At 37.4% G+C, this 17,814-nt stretch overlaps 2 protein-coding genes and 2 long non-coding RNA genes across 5 annotated transcripts; 3 read left to right on the forward strand and 1 right to left on the reverse strand.

Moving 5' to 3' along the window:
- Positions 1–921: 921 nt before the first annotated feature.
- Positions 922–4,605, forward strand: LOC137739834 (glutamyl-tRNA reductase-binding protein, chloroplastic). Its single transcript, XM_068479555.2, has 5 exons — positions 922–1,643; positions 1,749–1,829; positions 3,119–3,223; positions 3,423–3,572; positions 4,128–4,605. The coding sequence occupies exons 1-5, from the start codon at positions 1,260–1,262 to the stop codon at positions 4,353–4,355; spliced, it is 948 nt and encodes a 315-aa protein (XP_068335656.2). The 5' UTR covers positions 922–1,259; the 3' UTR covers positions 4,356–4,605.
- Positions 4,606–5,024: 419 nt separating this feature from the next.
- Positions 5,025–8,100, forward strand: LOC137740297 (GPN-loop GTPase 3). Of its 2 annotated transcripts, none has more exons than XM_068480157.2 (9): positions 5,025–5,251; positions 5,819–5,927; positions 6,013–6,094; positions 6,298–6,383; positions 6,677–6,780; positions 6,900–7,030; positions 7,131–7,224; positions 7,630–7,685; positions 7,836–8,100. In XM_068480157.2, the coding sequence occupies exons 1-9, from the start codon at positions 5,207–5,209 to the stop codon at positions 7,930–7,932; spliced, it is 804 nt and encodes a 267-aa protein (XP_068336258.2). In that variant the 5' UTR covers positions 5,025–5,206; the 3' UTR covers positions 7,933–8,100. The 2 variants fall into 2 exon arrangements, with proteins under 2 accessions (XP_068336258.2, XP_088556053.1); XM_088699927.1 differs by having other exon boundaries at positions 5,031–5,277.
- A 4,099-nt stretch (positions 8,101–12,199) lies between these two features.
- On the reverse strand, positions 12,200–13,546 carry LOC148694200 (uncharacterized). Its single transcript, XR_015966492.1, has 2 exons — positions 12,668–13,546; positions 12,200–12,453 (listed from the first exon to the last, which is right to left on the reverse strand). It is a non-coding gene; the product is annotated as an uncharacterized LOC148694200 (long non-coding RNA).
- A 2,606-nt stretch (positions 13,547–16,152) lies between these two features.
- LOC137741084 (uncharacterized) lies at positions 16,153–17,141 on the forward strand. Its single transcript, XR_011069201.2, has 3 exons — positions 16,153–16,719; positions 16,818–16,889; positions 16,971–17,141. It is a non-coding gene; the product is annotated as an uncharacterized LOC137741084 (long non-coding RNA).
- The last annotated feature ends 673 nt before the right edge of the window (positions 17,142–17,814 follow it).

Below are 17,814 nucleotides of genomic sequence, written 5' to 3' on the forward strand. Positions count from 1 at the left end.
AATTTACCGACAAGGGGTCAATTGGCTGATTTCAAATAGTTTAGGACGTTAATTTACCAAAAAAATAGTTCATGAATCAATTTCAACCAGAGTAATAGTTCAAGAGGTCAAATGACAGTTTACCCCTTTCAAAATGCCCCATAATTATATCTTAAATATCATGTTAGCCCTGCTTTTGAAACAGAACCGCATTACTATGCTCTTGAAACATAACCACTTTACTCCCTTTTTAATTAGAGGTTATTTGATGTGTCGTCAGTATGTTATCTTCAGTATTGTTAGTTTACGATACCATGGATTAGAAGTTAAAAAGTTGTTATGAAGTCAACAAAATAAAGTAATGTGAGAGACTAAATGTTTGCTAATGTGAAAAATAACTGCTAATTTGAATAGCTTATGACGTATTTAATATAATTTCACACACCAAATAATGGGAAACAAATTAAAAAAATTAATACTTAGTTTATGCTTCACCACTAGTCAATCACTTTAGTGACCTATTTCATTACAAACACATACAATTAAATAGTACTTTCGTAATTTTGTGTTACCTTTGTGTTACTTTTTGAAAAACCTAAAACGCACAAAATGTAGTTATCACTATCCCAAGAGGTGAACAAGCAAGAGCAAAAACAGTTTTATGTTATAAATAGGTCAAAGTTAGAGAGATAACTTTTACTTGTGACAGAAGCGAAGTAGGTGTAAAATATTACACTGTAACTATAACACAAGAGGATGATAAATAAAGGAGGTAGGAATAAATAATGATGTTATTGATCTTTCCTTTTTTTCTCTGTGTTTTGATTGCAGTCGAGTGCTCTATTTATAGAGCAACTCGCATTATTACATTTTGAAATTTACATCACATAACTTTGAAAATACAATCTTTTTGTTTCCAAAATCTTCATCACATTTGTGAGCATTAAAAAATATGTATGTGGGCATTCATAACAATGCCAATATTTTCAACACTTTAGGCCCTATTGTGTAAAATTACACTTGATTTTGCCCTCATTTTCTCACATTTTTCTGATCCATTTTCCCAATTCATCATCATCATCATCATCCTCATCCTCATCATCATCATCACCTCTTCCAACCCAACTGTATGTCCAAACTGTCACTTTCCTTTTCTTCAAAGTCTGCAGCCCTCTCCATCCCATTGACTGCCAAAACATTTCCCCACCATTTCACTCCACTCCTCTCAAATAAAAAACTCAATTGAATCAACAAACCCTAAACCCCAAATTTACCCTCCAATGCTTCTCCAAACTCAATCTCTCACAACCCATTTGTCCCTTCCACTCCCTCCCTCAAAACCCACGCCCAAAATCCTATCTTTCACTCCCATAAAACAGAACCCATTTCGCAGAACTAGGTTCAGAGCCCTAAGATGCTCGCTTTCGGCGGTTTCGGAGCCGACCCAGTTGGAAACGAAGACTCACAAGCCGGTTCCAGCTGAGGTTTCCAGGACAATTATGGAGTTGGTGTCTGTGGGCACGCTTTCTACTCTGACTCAAGAGGGTTGGCCTTTGGGGATTGGCGTTCGGTTCGCGGTCGACCCGGAAGGGACTCCGGTGTTGTGCTTGAATGCCTCTAATCGGCAGTTTTCTATTGACAGGAGGTCTAGCTTCCATGTCCAGGTGCTTTAAAAGGGTCTACTTTTTTTAATTTGGATGATTGATTATGAAGTTTAAGGTGATTCTTGAGGTTTTCAAGGTGGTGGTGTTGTTTTATTTGGTACACAGTTGGAGCAAAGCGGGCTGCGGACACCTCAGTGCACGATTTTAGGCAGCATTGACAAACCAGAAAATAGGGCAATGTTGAAGGTAAATCGTTTTTGCTCATCTGGAACAAGCTTCACTATGAAGTGGTTTGTTACCTATGGCTTTACCATATGTGTGTTAGAATGCGGCGTGTTGCTTGAGTTGTAAGGAAGCATCTTGAAAACATAATTGTTGCTGATTTATGCGGACTAAAGATAGAATTCACTAAGAAGAATGCAGAATTAGAAAAGTAACACAGTTAATGTTTCGTGTATGTCAGACTTGCATAGTCTTCAACTAACTGTAACTAGTCCATTTCTGATTCCATTGTTTGCAGTAGGATAAAATACTGGATCGTTATGGCAGACTGCCACAGCTTTTGTCAAGTAGATGTTGGAGCTATCACTTCAATGTTTGGCTTGCGTAACATTTGTGATTGAATAATTGTTTACAATGTTATATGCTTGACATTTGGATTGGGTTGGGTTTGGGCTGTGATCTTAGAACATCTCCAATGGAGACCCTAAATGGAGTCCCTACAATTGTATAGTCCCTAAATATAGGGACAAATGACTTCCAATGGGCCGGAATTGAAGTCCTCAAAGTATCTCAATACATAGGGACTCGCCGGATACCTGAAAAGAATTCTCAAATATGGGGACTACATATAGGGACTCAAATAGTGGATTCCATATTAATTTTGAGTTGGAATGGTGCTTCTCTTTATGTTTTTTTTCCTTGTTTTTTGAACCCACCCAAGTGGGGCAACCTTCTCATTTGCCTTTTTTTTTTTTTTTTTTTTTTTTGAATTCTTGAAAAATCAATGGTAGAGATAGTTTTTTTATTTTTATCAATGGTTACAATGTTTCAGTGAAATGAATAATAATTTTTTAATATTTTAGTCCCTATATTTAGGGATTATTGTATAAGGAATTTCCTTTGTAGATAATATTCTTTTAGGGACTCGAATATTCCTCTAAAGCTCATAAATGAGTCCTCAAAGGTTGTGGTGGATTTCCCTAAGTAGGGATTCCCATTGGAGATGCTCTTAGAACTTGGATTTGAATCCAGTTTTTGTACAGACATGAGTTCCAGCATATGTGGCTGGATTTATTTACTGGACTCAGTTCTCCGACAGAAGCATACACAGACCCATGTAGGTGTTACGTGTAGTGGCCTTTTGATTTGATTCATTCTTAAAAGAAAAAAGGAGAACCTTGTGATCCATTTGAAGCTCATAAAAAGCATTAGTTTTTTATCTGTTTTAGTTTCTGCTAGTATCTATTTATGAGGTGGGATGTTATATCGTTTTAGTCAGTATTTCATCTGGATTTCAATGCCATTTCTTTCAGTACCTTCATTCAGTATGGAAAAAGAGGTTTGGAGAAGAAGTTGATGAAGATCTTATATATGTTGTTTCTGTGGAACGGGTACTTCAGTTGGAGGACTTTAAAGAGGTATTATGGTATTTTACTTGCCCCTGTGCTGGGCTTAGCAGTCGTAAGCAATAGGTATTTTCTATACTGGTAGTCTGGTAAGACTGGCGTGGGCTAATGCTTCCAAGTTTTGCCCATAGCTCTTAAGTTGGCACATATTTGAGATGGAGTAGTTATTCAAAAGCAGATCTGTTTTCTAACTTTTCTGATACTCTCACAGGTTGGTATGTGGGTTACATCTTCAGATTATAAAAATGCACAACCTGATCCTCTTAGGGATTTTGCGGTAAAGCTAGTGAATGAGATAAACACCAACAACGTTGAAGATATTAATCGTTTTTGCAACATCTATGCTGATTTGAACTTCCAGGTTTGTGCCAACTCACTTTTTGTGATTGATAGTTGTGTTGTCTATTGCATATTGACAGCTTGTTAAGTTGGTACCAGAAACACTGAATTACATACAAAATTCTTAACTTAAGCTAGAGAGCAGCAATGATAGTTGCAAGGGAAAAACTACATTTGACCAATAAATGTCTTTGTTCACCAAAAATGAAATTGAGAAACTAAGGAACCAATGACTGAGATTTCAAGTTGGGGGTTCGTGCTATTTGATGAAATAAATCATCCTAGACTAAATGGCATTCCCAACTAAACCGCCATGTTACTTTTCAATCACGCGAACCATAATTTGGATGCTTTCAACTGTATGGACCCGTCTGCAAAGTTATAGCACCTTTCATTTTTATTTACAGGGTTACGATAAACCAAATAATCATTCTACTAGAATCTTAAATGCATTTTACCCTGAATTATTGAATCCTTATTGACATTCCTTGAGGACTTTATACATCACTTTATCAGTGAATCTGCTTTATATTGTGTTTTTCTGTTGCAATATGGTCATGGTAGCTTCCTTGTGCAGGTTTCTGAAGCAAAACTGGTTTGGGTTGATCGGTTAGGCTTTGACCTGCATCTTTGGTCTCCTCAGGAAGGTATATTTGAGGTTCGCATTCCCTTCTCCCGGGAGGTGACGGATGAGAAGGGTGCAAAGTCAATGTTTAACTGCATGTCTCAATTAGCTTGGGAGGTGGAAAAGAATTTCCACGCCCCAGATTTCGAAAGGGTGAAACAAGTTAAGAAGATAGCCTAAGAGTAAACTTGGTACATGCCGTTTTTATAAAATGTACGGATATGCTACTTTAGATGCAAAAAGGGCAACTTGGTTGTGCTGTGTTATCTTCGTAGGTTACGACGGCCAACCCCTTGATTGAGTTTGTTGATTATGTACGTGGGTTCCGTATGCCCTTTTTACCAACTCCCACAGATGTCAAGATTCAAAATTTTGAGATCGTATTTGAGTTCGATATAATTCGTGAATGAATATTTTTCTTTCCTTGTTATTGCATAGGTGATCCTGTTATGCTCTAAATGTCTTGAAAGTTTGAAAGAGCCCCAAATTTTATTTCTGATATTTTGTTCGAGGATTGTAATTCTCAAAATTTGGAGTCGACGTTGCACAAAACCATCCTTTTTCCTTTGTAATGTGGTTGCCCGTCGCCTAGCTAAATACGCACTTACAGTTAATAGTGCGATAATGTGGAACGAGGGCCCTCCTGTTGTAATTCAAAACGCCTCTTCCACAACATCAGTTGTATTTGAGTTTGTTCAGTTCAACAGAATCGTTTGTAACAAAAGAAAGTATAGTAAAGGATCAAAATGCAAGAAAAAAACCACGGAGACGAAAGTGAAAGTACAAGTGAACTGCAGGGACTGGTATTGCAATTTAGCTAAAAGAAAATGTAGCGGCCAAAGATAAAGAAAAACGAAGCGAAAAGAAAAGGAACCTTCTTTCAGTGTTCATCTCGTCCTAAAATATCATAAACCCTGGACCCTCTCTCTAGGTAAAGCTTAAATTAGGGGTTTTTTTAATACGGTATTCTCATATCTCTCTATCTTCTTCTCTGAATTCGCAGCCCTAGCAAGAAAACCCAGATTTTTGAAATGGGTTACGCGCAGCTGGTTATTGGCCCTGCCGGCAGCGGCAAGGTGAATTTCACTACCCAAAATTTACTGTAACACTCACTCACTTGCAGCACAATCATATGGGAAATCAGTAAAAGTTAATATTTTTTTTGATGTTTTTGTGTACCCATTACAAGTTTTGATTAGTTTGTTTGCTTGACTTTCCATTTTTTGCTGTAATTTGCACCAACCGTTTGAATGTGGGATTCATAAGCTCATGGGTATTATTATGTTTGTATTTTTTATGTTATTATGTGCCCTTTTGTAGTTTTGATGAGTTTGCTTTGCTTTTCGGAACTTATCGGCTTGTTGATGTAATTTGCGGCAACATTGTTTGTACGTGGGATGCTTCATAATCACATGGGCAATTACTATGATTAACATTTCTTGATGTTTTGGTGTGCCCAGTACTAGTTTTGATGAATTTGTTGACTTCTTGTAACCTGTCAACTTAATGCTCTAATTTGCCCCAACAGTGTTTTGAATGAGGAATACATTATGATCACGTCAGGATCGCTTGACTGCATTGTTGTGATGTTTTTTATATACCCATTGCAAGTTTTGATAAGTTTGTTTGCTTATTGGAAACAGTCGACTTATTGCTCTAGTTTGCACGAACACTGTACGGCTATTGGGAGGAGTATCAATATTGTTAATTTGGATCCTGCTGCAGAAAATTTTGACTACCCTGTGGCCATGGGTAAGTAGTTAATTCATTTAGTTGCTCGCTTGTTTGGTTTCATGAACCGCACTTAACTTGTTCTCTGTTCTTTTCGCTCCTGCAGATATTAGGGAACTTGTTTCCTTGGAGGATGTTATGGAGGAACTTGGTTTGGGTCCCAATGGTGGACTTTTATACTGCATGGAGTATTCTTTTTCCAAATTGTTCTCGAATTTTCTTATGTTCTTTTCGTTCTTTTACTTGGAATGATTGCTATTCTTTTGAAGGGCACCGCATGGAATCTTTGCATGTGATAACAGCAGTGAATCATTTTGTACCACTTCTAGCTGTACTCCTCTCTCTAAATCTTGTAATTTCTTTGGTGAATGTCCTTAATCTTGATTCCTAGACACCTGGAAGACAATCTGGATGAATGGCTCACGGAGGAACTGGACAATTACACGGATGATGACTACTTAGTCTTTGACTGCCCAGGTATCCATACTAATCCGCATGTTTTGTTGTCATTATATTTTGTCATGCATTGTGGTTGAGATCTATTGATGGAAAAGTGGACTAAATTAAGGTTAACTTTTTCATGAATGATATTATTGTTACTTTACAAGGAAACAGCTGTAGTCATAGCTCGGTGACATGTTTCTGGAGTTGACAGTAAGTCTCGTACTAGTAAAAGCAAAATTATGTCTAGGCTCCTAGTTCTCTGTGCGTGGGTGTTTGGAGGAATTTCTGTGAAACATAATAATCTTAGGCTTCCACTTGTGTTATAGGCCAGATAGAACTTTTCTCGCATGTGCCTGTGCTACGGAACTTCGTGGAGCATCTGCAGCGTAAAAATTTCAAAGTCTGTGTCGTCTACTTGCTTGATTCTCAGGTCTGTGATAAGTTTCTGTAGTTCTATCATGTAATCTTTTCTCAACAAATATTTTCGTCCTTCCTTGGAATTACTGTTTATAACCCCAAATAAATATATTTATTCTTCTATTGAAACAGTTCATTACGGATGTGACTAAGTTTATTAGTGGGTGCATGGCGTCTCTTTCTGCCATGATTCAACTTGAATTACCACATGTTAATATCCTCTCCAAAATGGACCTTGCACCGAGAAAAAAGGATATTGAAGAGTGAGTTACTCTATCCTCTACTACTTCTATTAACCCATCCTTATTGATCTGTTTAGCTTATTAAAAAGCTCAATTTTGTTTTGTATCTTTAATGTTCCAGCTTCTTGTATCCGGAGCCTCAAGTTTTATTATCCGAGTTGAATCAACGCATGGCTCCTCAGTTTGCAAAGCTAAATAAATCTTTGATTGAACTGGTGAGTTATAGTGCGCACGTTTCTTATATAATTGTATCCATTTGAGTTTGTGAATTGGAGATAGCTGTTTGGCGAAGCATACTTTCTTCTGGATGAGATTTTCCTTTATGGTTGTTCTGTATGGTTTGATTTGGTCCCTTGGTTGTATTATCTGTATCAGTTATCCTGTCAGTTGGGAAGCCATGTAACCTTCACTTGACTTCGGCTGTGGATTATATAGTCGAGGTTATATATAGTTTAGGGTTGTACCATGTCCTGTACCCGACTAACATCAAGTTTTGTGTTGATGGTTACGACTTGTGGTACTTAGAGGCGTTTGTTTTGTTAAACAAAGTAGTCATAATCTTACTGGCCACGATAAATTAGTGCATTAAGGAGTGACTATCTTGTTGGTTGGTTTGTCAGGTCGATGATTATAGCATGGTGAGTTTTCTGCCGCTAGACTTGAGGAAGTCAAGCAGGTGCACACTCTCTCTATGCACATTTTTCTGTATCTGATATCCATCCATGCACGTTTTCCTCTACGGTCTTTTCATGCATGTATTGACTGTTCGATTGATATCATCTACGATAATGTTGGGGTTTCTTTTGCGCACACATCTTTTTGGCAGCATGAGCTATGTCCTGGCACATATCGATACCTGCATTCAGTTCGGAGAAGATGCCGATGTGAAGGTTAAGGAATTTGATCAGGAAGAAGATGACTGAGCTTATTAAACTTTTTTCCTCTTGATCGTGAAACTACCGTTGCAGCCCCTGCTGCAGCTGTTTTGAATTGTGAGGAGTGAAAAAGGTGACTCAGGGTAGTATTGTCAATCTACAAAACCAAATTATTAACGTGAATTATTGATCGGTATTTCAAAGAATTTTATCTTATATGTGTCTACTGTTAACGTGATTTTGAGTGTCTACTGTTGGATTGACGACATACTGAAAAACTAATCATTTTAACAATTGAGTTTAAAATGCGAACATTTTGGTCAGATTGTCCGTGTTAGAATTTTATTTCCTTTTGGTTGGCAATGAGGCATTTCATCAATTCATCCAATTTCGTATCCGACGATCCACCTTTCTCCACGGCATGACGGACCATGGTCCCCTGTACTCCTGCCCTTTCCCTAGCCCTCCTCCCTTTCTCACCTTCCATCAACTCCTCCATTCCATCACAAATCACATAGCGATCTACGGTCGTGATCTTCTCTGGTTTAACCATCAGCCGGCCCTGCCTTCAGTCCCGTTGCAACATACATGGCATTCAGTGGTTGCTCTGCTCCCATTGGCCAAGCCAGTAGTGGGACCCCCGCTGACAAACTCTCCATCACTGAGTTCCACCCACAATGGCTCAGGAAACCCCCACCGTCGGATGCGCTAGGATGCTCCGCTGGTCCGCCCAATCACGTACAACCAACCCTCTCCCTTCTACCCTTCTCTCCCACCCTTCATCCGGTCTCCACGTCTTTGATCGAACGCCCGATATAAACCGACACCCTGCCATCTCCACCCCGTAAGCGATCTCGTCCATCTGATCATCCAACAATGGCATTTGTGTACCAAATGATTCGTAGGTCACCACACTAGATCCGTCCTGCTTAAGGCCAAATGTCAGACACGTGGTCAACCCATTAGATGGCACACGACACGTGGAATGTCAATTGGAAGACACGTGAGCAGCCCATCCATGCCACACGACAGGTGGAATGTCAAATGATAGACACGTGTCCAACGACCTAACTGTGGAAAAAGTCTGAGATTACACAAAGTTGGCGGGACCCACCGTCAACCATCTCATGCAGAAGGGCTTCAAATCGTGGTTTCATTTTCTCTTTGGCTTCAAACCATGATCTCACTACAACTATCAGAATTAGAATGAGCGGGAAAAGATTTTGAGTTAGGTTTTTTTTATAGAGTTTAAATGGGTTGATTTGTTCATAGGATTTTGTAGAGAGTTTAATACATAGATTTTGTGAGGCGCTACCTTTGTATTTCAATGTATTTACAATTAATCTAGGATTATATAGGTTTCAATTCTCTGTACGTACTTTGCCCTATTTTTGCTGAGTGAGTAGATTCTCTATGCCGATGTGATTACAATTCACTGCACCTAAAGATGATGAAACAAGAATAAAATGTGATTAATTAGGACACCTTCTCAGTATGTTTCATGGACTTTTCATGGATTCAAATTTGAATTTTTTTGCAACAAAGTATAGGAAAATACTGCAAAGTTGATAGTTAGTTTATATCATGTGGCCCGCTAATCAAACTTAACAAAAACAAACTTAAACATACGAGGATTCTCCATTTCTTATTGAGCAATTTTTTTATGTATACATCCGCCTGACGTTTTTAATTCACACAAATTATAACTTGTGATTAAGGGAGACATATTAACTATGTCAACCACTCTTATTATAATGCATTGATAGCACACCATGAGTTGTGTTATCTTTATACAAATAAAAATTGCTCCTACTTTGTTAGGTTTTTTTTTTTTTTTTTTTTTTTTGCATTACTTCAATTCTTCTGAACTTTGGTATCAGGACCTTTTTGCATTACTTCAATTCTTCGTAACAATTGGCATCTTTATAAAGAGATCATCTACTTGAGCCATATTTTGTAAACTATATATATGTGATATGATAGTTTGGTGGTTCGGTTCATTCTTTAAATCATCAATGAGAAAGAATTCAACCATCAACTGCCGGTTTGCAAAATATTATCTAAAAACATGATCTTCAAGGCATTTTCCTACTATATAATATTTGGGGCAGTTGCACACCAGATGCCTGAATAAAACTATGTCAAAATCGACTATGGTGAATACTAAATTATTTTTCCAAGTTCAAATTGGAACTCGTAAAGTAGGAACAATCGTGATGGAGCTGCGTAAGGACAAAAGCTCCTACATCATTCAATGATTTGAAGATATAAAGTGGGGTTTAGTTATTTGTTGTGTTATTATAGCTTGACGTGTTTTGAGATGTTGAATTTGTTTGTACAGCGGAATATTTCAAGTGAAAAACTTGCTTTTAGAGTGTTTTCGCCCCTCTAAATTGCACCACGTGGGTGGTTATATTTTTCAGACTCCAGGTGGTCGTAGGACCACATGGGTCTTTATTTTCATCCACGCCTGAGTCCTGACTACTCCAACAATTGAAATATTGTAAAGATATGTTCCTATTTACTTTTCTTTCTTCAAACGGGAACCTCACTCACACTTGTATCAATTATACGTGATTAATTACGTATGTTGTACACCTCTCCCCAAAACGTAACCTCTAGTCACGATGGACTCTAAAAACAACTCCCTTACAAGCATAATGTATCTCAATATGGCTAACACTCTTCCTCACTTCATGAACAAGTAAATTCTTTTTTTTTGGTAAATACAACTAATTTCTCTGTAATTTATGGTGGTCATGCATTGTTACATATATATATATATATATGCATGCATAAAACATCTCTTAGACGACCTACATTTTGTGGCATTGACACCATATTGATGTAAAGGGGATGCTCCACACTTTCCATAAATGAACTCAAAAATAGGATATTGTCATGAACACTTCACAGAACATCACATGGGAGTCTCCTTCAGTTACGTCACTACCCTGTTAGTAACTATATGTTCAAATAATGCAGGAGAGAGAGAGAGAGAGAGAGAGAGAGAGATGAAAAACTTTGAACAGAAGTAGTACTCTTGGGGAGGTCAGAAAACAAATCTAGATAAAAGGGCAATTCAAAAATCCAAGAAGCAAAAACATGAGGGTCCTCTCATTTTTTTTTTCTCTTCATAAAGACCATGACCTTCCTCTCCTTTTTCTTGTCTTTACATGAAAATAAAGCTCTTGAGTGCAACTTCTAGCATAAATGGATCCCGTTCAAAAACCTCCATTCATAAAAATAGGCCACTCTCCAAATACCCTTGTAACACAATCGCACACACACACCTTCCCTTTTTCCCATACATGAAGAGATGGACGGTTAATGGAGCAAGAAAGCAACACACATCAATGAGAACAACCAATAAAAAAAAAAAAAACAAAAAAAAAAGCACAAAGAACAAAGAAGCTATGTAGACCATTGGATTCCCATCCGTTTTTTTTTTCAAAAAAGAAAAAAGAGAGGAAAGCCTTCACGTGGGTGAGGCTTTTGTCCCACACAAAATCAATTTCAGCCCCCATTTAAGAGTCCCTATCTGTGGCGATTTTTGTGTGTACTCCAGCGAGACACTATACTATTGGGACAATTACTCCGCCCCATTAGAAGTTCTACAGTCCTTATATATAGGAACATATGGTGGTAAAGATGGCTTTGAGAACTCTTATTGGAGATACTCTAAAACTTAAAAGAGAATCTTGTGTCCCAAAAAGAATATTGCCTCTAATAAAAAAAATCTCTATAATGCATATCTTAAATTCGAGATTTATATTATTACAAATTTCATATCAAATTTGGACCGTTGATTTGTAATAAAAAAAGAAAAAAAGAAGAAAAAAAAAGCAGCATGTGATCGCGGGACTCATGCTACAGCTGCGTCAACCGTTGTGCGAGACCGTTGATTTGTGTAGAAGAATATCATCTTGGGTGTTGAATTGGTTTTGATGTATCAAGCTTAGAAAGAAACAGTCAAAGTTATTACCTGTTTGATATAATTTTGGTGTTTTTTTTTTTAATTTTTAATTTCAATGCTTGTCACAATCAGCTTTAGAGCCCTCCGGCTGTATACATTTTGACAATTTTGGGGATGAATGAATTTTGGAATCGCAAGTGGAAATTCAGCAATTTGTTTTCAAAGTTTGAATCTTTACCCAAGTTGGAATCGCAAGTTGAATAATTTTGCTACTGATCGAGAAATATCGATCATCTATTTAGAATGTAAAATTTGCTAAATGTTGTACTGTTGTCACCAACTATTGCACTCAAACACCACAAGTTGAATGATTAATTATTATTTATATGTTTGCTAGAATAAGAAAAAATGTCAATTTATTCATATGTTTATCGAATTACAACCCTTGCGCTTTAGTAGCACAATTATTCGAAGAACATCAGTGAACTCTCAGTTAAGGGTTTCCTTCTCAGAAATTCACTTCGTCTTAAATTTTGCTGAACAGTGACAAGTCTCCTCGATGCATTTGCAGTGATAACCCACCTTGTTGCAATCCTTAGCGACTTTGCATGAAGCGTCGAACTGAAATTTTGCTTCGACCTCAAATTGTACACCTGCGTCGAACTAACAAATATATATATGCATGTGGAAAAGATAAGAAAAAGATGGAGAAAAATTGTAAATAATGTATGCTTGGTTAACTACTATTTTATATTAGCAGAGAATTGATATTCTATTGTTCAATTGGATTCACCAAAGCGAATATATTTTTTAGAAACAAAGCCGTGAGAACAGTAACTACAAACTAAAGAAAGTTGGTGAGAGAACCCATCAGCAACAAAGCCATCGAAGGCAACAAGGCCATCGAAGCAAATCTATGAGAGGTGGTGGTGTGAACACCCGCACCAAAGCTCTACATACTTCCCGCGTCAAAACGCGTTCATGGAAAGTGGCAACATATCCGAAATCATAAGGTTTTGAGGAAATCCATGGAGGTGGAGGTGGGGAAAATGGGGAAGGGAGAATGGAATTGATGGCTGACGATTTTGGAAGTTAAAGCACAGATCGGAGACGATGAACGAAAAAAAATGCAGGGGAAACTAAACTCGGAAAAAAAAAAAAAAAAAAAAACTCTCACAGGAGAAAGACTCTCACGAGAGAGAGAGAGAGAGAGAGAACTCTTGATTTTTTATGTTGTCATGGTTCTCCTCTAATGAGAGATTGATGACGTAAGAATAATGGTTATAATTCCCAGAATTTTGTCTAGAAAATTATTTTCACTTTGGTGTTGGATAATCCATGGGTACAAGAACAACAATTATTGTCTGCAGCTTGAAGCATGAGAACGAAATACTATGATTTGGTCTCAAAATAATTTAGAGAGAATTGGATCCTCTCCTGAGCAGGATATCAGGATCTTCCTGATCTACTAACACGATCCGTAAGATTTTGATCAACGGTTATAAACAGGGGATTCTTTTAAAAGTTATAATAATTGTAACCATTTGATCAAAATTCAATGACCCATGTTAGTGGGTCAGGAGGATCCTGATCTCTTGCTCAGGAGAGGATCCAATTCTGAGAGAGAGGGAGAGGGAAGGAGAGAAAGAAGTGTCGTGGAGAAAAGCGATTTTGGATGGCAGCTTTTGCTTTTCTCAGTTCGGCTTTTGAACAAGTCTCTGGGAATAACTGTCTGGTGAAGGTGAGAAGAGGAGAGCATGTGTGAGATTGTTAACAGATAGTGCTTTGTGGAATCTTAAAAAGCTCCCAACATTTCCAACCCAAAAGCTACCAACATTATGATTAAAATAATTATTATTAGTATTTCAAAAAATATAATTGTGCATTTTAAAATTTTTATATAAAACAAATACTTATATAAAGATTGCACAATTAAATTTTTGAAGTGTCGATAATAGTTTTTTTTGAAAAATATCCTATATATATACACATATTGATCGTATTGCCAAATGATTTTATGGTAGAATATCAACTTTCTTCATAATATCATAGCAGACTGTCATGCGTGAGGCTCAACAGCTACACGTGCCATATAACATCTTTGTGTTGTCCACATGTTCGGTACACTTAAGAGGGCATGTTGAGAGTATCAGTCTCACATCGGAAAACAAATAACCTTGCATGTGCTTACAAATAAATAGATTACTTTCTATATTGTCAATTAATTTTACGAAAAATCTGAATTTTTTTGCATATATAAAAATACATATAATATAAATATTCTGCATGATGTAAACAAAAAATTCAAAACAAAATTGTAACAAAGATCCTCTCATGGTGGTCATGGTGGTTGGTGACCAAATCCACCATTACTTTCATGTCCTCCTCGAGATTCTCACATTCTCATATTTCTTGAAAAAAGAAGACGATGTTTTTGTAATTTTACTGAATGGCCAAGCGCAGGGAATGTTGGATTCCTTATGGTCTCAAGCAAGGCATTTCTCTGTTCCACATACATAATGACCGTTTTGTGTTCAATATTTGAGAAAAATTCAATAAATATCACCGGATAAAATTAAAAAAATATATGAAATAACACCCGTCTCTAGGTAAATGATATGTATGACTCATAAAAATTTGGTTCTATTTGTAGGAAAGTTTATAATATTATTCAGCATTTTATTTTTTGTTTTCTTGATTACCCAATTAACACTCTTAATCGCAAAAGATACAAATTCATTACTTTATTTTTAATTTTTTAATAATATTCGTCATTCAATGGGGATTATGAGATTATCTTTACAATAAAGAGATTATGTCATGTATCAATTTCAATCTCATTATTTGTCTATCTTTTTTATCACGCAATTAAAAAAGTAAAATAATTACGATAAAGATTTACCCTTACAGTGCTAGAAACAACCAATTTTCCTGCAAGGATCCGAGTACCAAATGGTCCAGGAATGGACGGCCATAGTTAATCCTTGAGATCTAATGGCTGATGGAAATAGAGAATTTTTTTACTAATTTAAATCCATTGTAAAAACGAAAAAGTAGTCTGCATAGTTTCCAAAAAAAAAAAAAAGTAGTCTGCATTGTGATGAATGAGTGGAAGAGCCCTCCATAAACTTGTAAAGGCTGTAAAAGCAATAGGCCATGCATGTGGTATCGTGATGAATGACTCAGCATGGGGTCTTTTTGGGACTGTTTTTGGATTGGTGTTTGTCAAGCTGACTGTAGGGGAAATGATCCAATAAACTTGTATTTGGAAACCAAGTCCAAATACATACATGCGCTTGCCCTGGCCCTTGGGCTTAGTGTTGGTGTTCTGTTCTAGCATTTTTCTTTCGGATGTAAAAGTGCAAAAACTTAGTCATGTGTTATTACAGTATAATGATATTCATCTTCGTTTTTAAGTAAGAAGTCTTTCATTTTGTTATCGTCAAAAACGAATTTGAATCAAATTATTATGACTTGTCCATTATGAGATTTAGCTCACTTTCACACTCGTTAGTATATGTAATGTTAAATGTAGCAAAGAATGTGAACACTCAAATTCGACTCACGTAAATAACAAAAATGATCGACTTAGTTTGATACCTAACTGTCCCATTAGATAGCGTAGCCTAAATATACCACTCACCATGTTTTCTTTATTTTGTGCAAGAACAAATAGAGAAAGAAAGCATATTTGGGCTCAAACAACTTTATCTAATTCAAGCAAGGAAGGAAGAGGACATTTATGAAAAACGGAGCCGAGGTTTGTGAGTATCTGCTCACCTCGGGCTTTCAGTTAGGTCCATGTGCAGAAAGAAACTCGTACAAGGAAGTGGAATCTTTTGCCATATATTTATTTTAAAATTTCGCGGGGTTTTTGTAGTAAGACTTGCTAATGCCTTGAAAGTCTTTACATGCCACCAAAAATAGTAGCTCCACCGATTTCTATCTGACTCGCTTCAACCTCTCTCTCTCTCTCTGAAAGAAGCAGAAGCATACAGTCACTGCCTCTCTCTATAAATTGGAGCAGAAGCTCCCCATTAATCACCACTAACCTTCTTAATCACCCTCCCCTCTCTCTCTCTCTCTCTCTCTCTCTCTGTCTCTCTCTCTGTGTAAAGAAAGCAGAAGCACAGTCACCTCTCTCTAAATTGGAAGCCGAAGCCCACTCACCTTCAGGCAATCACCCTTCCCTCTCCCTCTCCCTCCGACCCCTCCAGATTATACCTCATGGCTTCACTTTTGGTGTTCATAACCTTCTTGTTTCTCCGGCTCTGCACTGTCCAAGCAATGGTTCTAACGCTGCGGCCTGCAGTCTCCCCCATTTATCCGGTCGACTTACACCAAGTTCGCCTACAACATGTTTGAATATTTTCACGTGTCTTACGTGATCCCGTAGACGAACCTGGTGTAAGTCGACCGGATAAATGAGGGAGACTGCAGGCCGCAGCGTTAGAACCACTGCTTGGACAGTGCAGAGCCGGAGCAACAAGAAGGTTATGAACACCAAAAGTGAAGCCATGTGGTATCATCTGGAGGGGTCGGAGGGAGAGGGAGAGGGAAGGGTGATTGCCTGAAGGTGAGTGGGCTTCGGCTTCCAATTTAGAGAGAGGTGACTGTGCTTCTGCTTTCTTTACACAGAGAGAGAGAGGGGGGGAGGGAGAGAGAGAGAGAGGGGGGGGGGGGTGATTGAGAAGGTTAGTGGTGATTAATGGGGAGCTTCTGGTCCAATTTATTAATGGGGAGCTTCTGCTCCATTCCATCACAAATCACATAGCGATCTACGGTCGTGATCTTCTCTGGTTTAACCATCAGCCGGCCCTGCCTTCAGTCCCGTTGCAACTTTGTATCGTTTCAGAATGGTGTTACTACTTGGGAGATTGCATTTCAGAAATCTCAGGGACCGGTCACAATCTTTGGAGGTTAGATCCGAATTACTACCTGGTTGTTAAGTTTTAAGGGAAAACACACTTGCTGTTTGTGACATAATAGTATGATGTTTTTTCTTCTTCCATTGCAGATATTATTCTCAAAGATAAGATAATCGAATACGATTTAGCACGACAGCGCTTGGGATGGCCAACCCGAGATTGTACGTTTATGAATCTACATGAACTGTTTTTTGTTTTTCTGATTTTTACGCTGATCATGTTTTAAAATTAATCTTTCTCAGGTTCCTTGCCTATGGATGGATGTGAACGTAAGTTTTGGCAAAAATGAAGGCAGTAACTTGTTAAGGAACGGATGTACGAACTTGCTAGTTGGATTACTGGAGGTGCAATTGTATTGGATTTTATGTAAATAAACCTCAAAAGTTATAAAATTTCCACTTTCTGTTGTTGAATCTGTCTGTCTGCCTCTGGCCACTTCTACTAATAATAATACTCATATACTGTCGATCTTATTAACCAAAATAAACTTAATTAGTTGGAATCAGGTGGGACTTATCTTCAAAACAGTTAGAGGTAGTTGGAGTTAAGGGTAAAGGGTAAAAATGTAAAACTGTGCAACATAGTCTCTATATAAGTATAGTCTTAGAGCCTTAGAGACTGAAGATGTAATATTTCCTTTTACTCAGAATATATGATTGAAAGCTCTCTCTCCTCTTCTTCGATTCCTTTAGTTTCTTCTTCTTTAAGATTTCTGTAATTCAATAGCGTTAATAGATCTTGCCATCGATGTACACTTCACAGTCGCGGACCGAATCTTCAATTTCATCAAGAAAGTAATTTGAGGAGGAAAAGAAAAGATGATGAATATATCGATTGAAAAATCGGATTGGAGTGTTGATTGCAGTAAACACTCCAATGCGAATGTTATGGGATCAATAATCGTAAAGGAAGAAAAGAGGGAGAAGTAGAGAGAAAAGGGGAAAGGAGATGAACTAAAACATTTATATTTTCATTCATAATCCTCCAAATGAGTAAAAGAGACTAAATACATAGAGCCTGAGCAATCTACAACCCGAAATATGTGAATGGGATAACTATACTAAATGGAATAGGCCCAATAGAATG

Source organism: Pyrus communis, chromosome 9 (assembly GCF_041283825.1).
Source record: "Pyrus communis isolate YQ-2024b chromosome 9, ASM4128382v1, whole genome shotgun sequence".
Lineage (NCBI taxonomy): Eukaryota > Viridiplantae > Streptophyta > Magnoliopsida > Rosales > Rosaceae > Pyrus > Pyrus communis.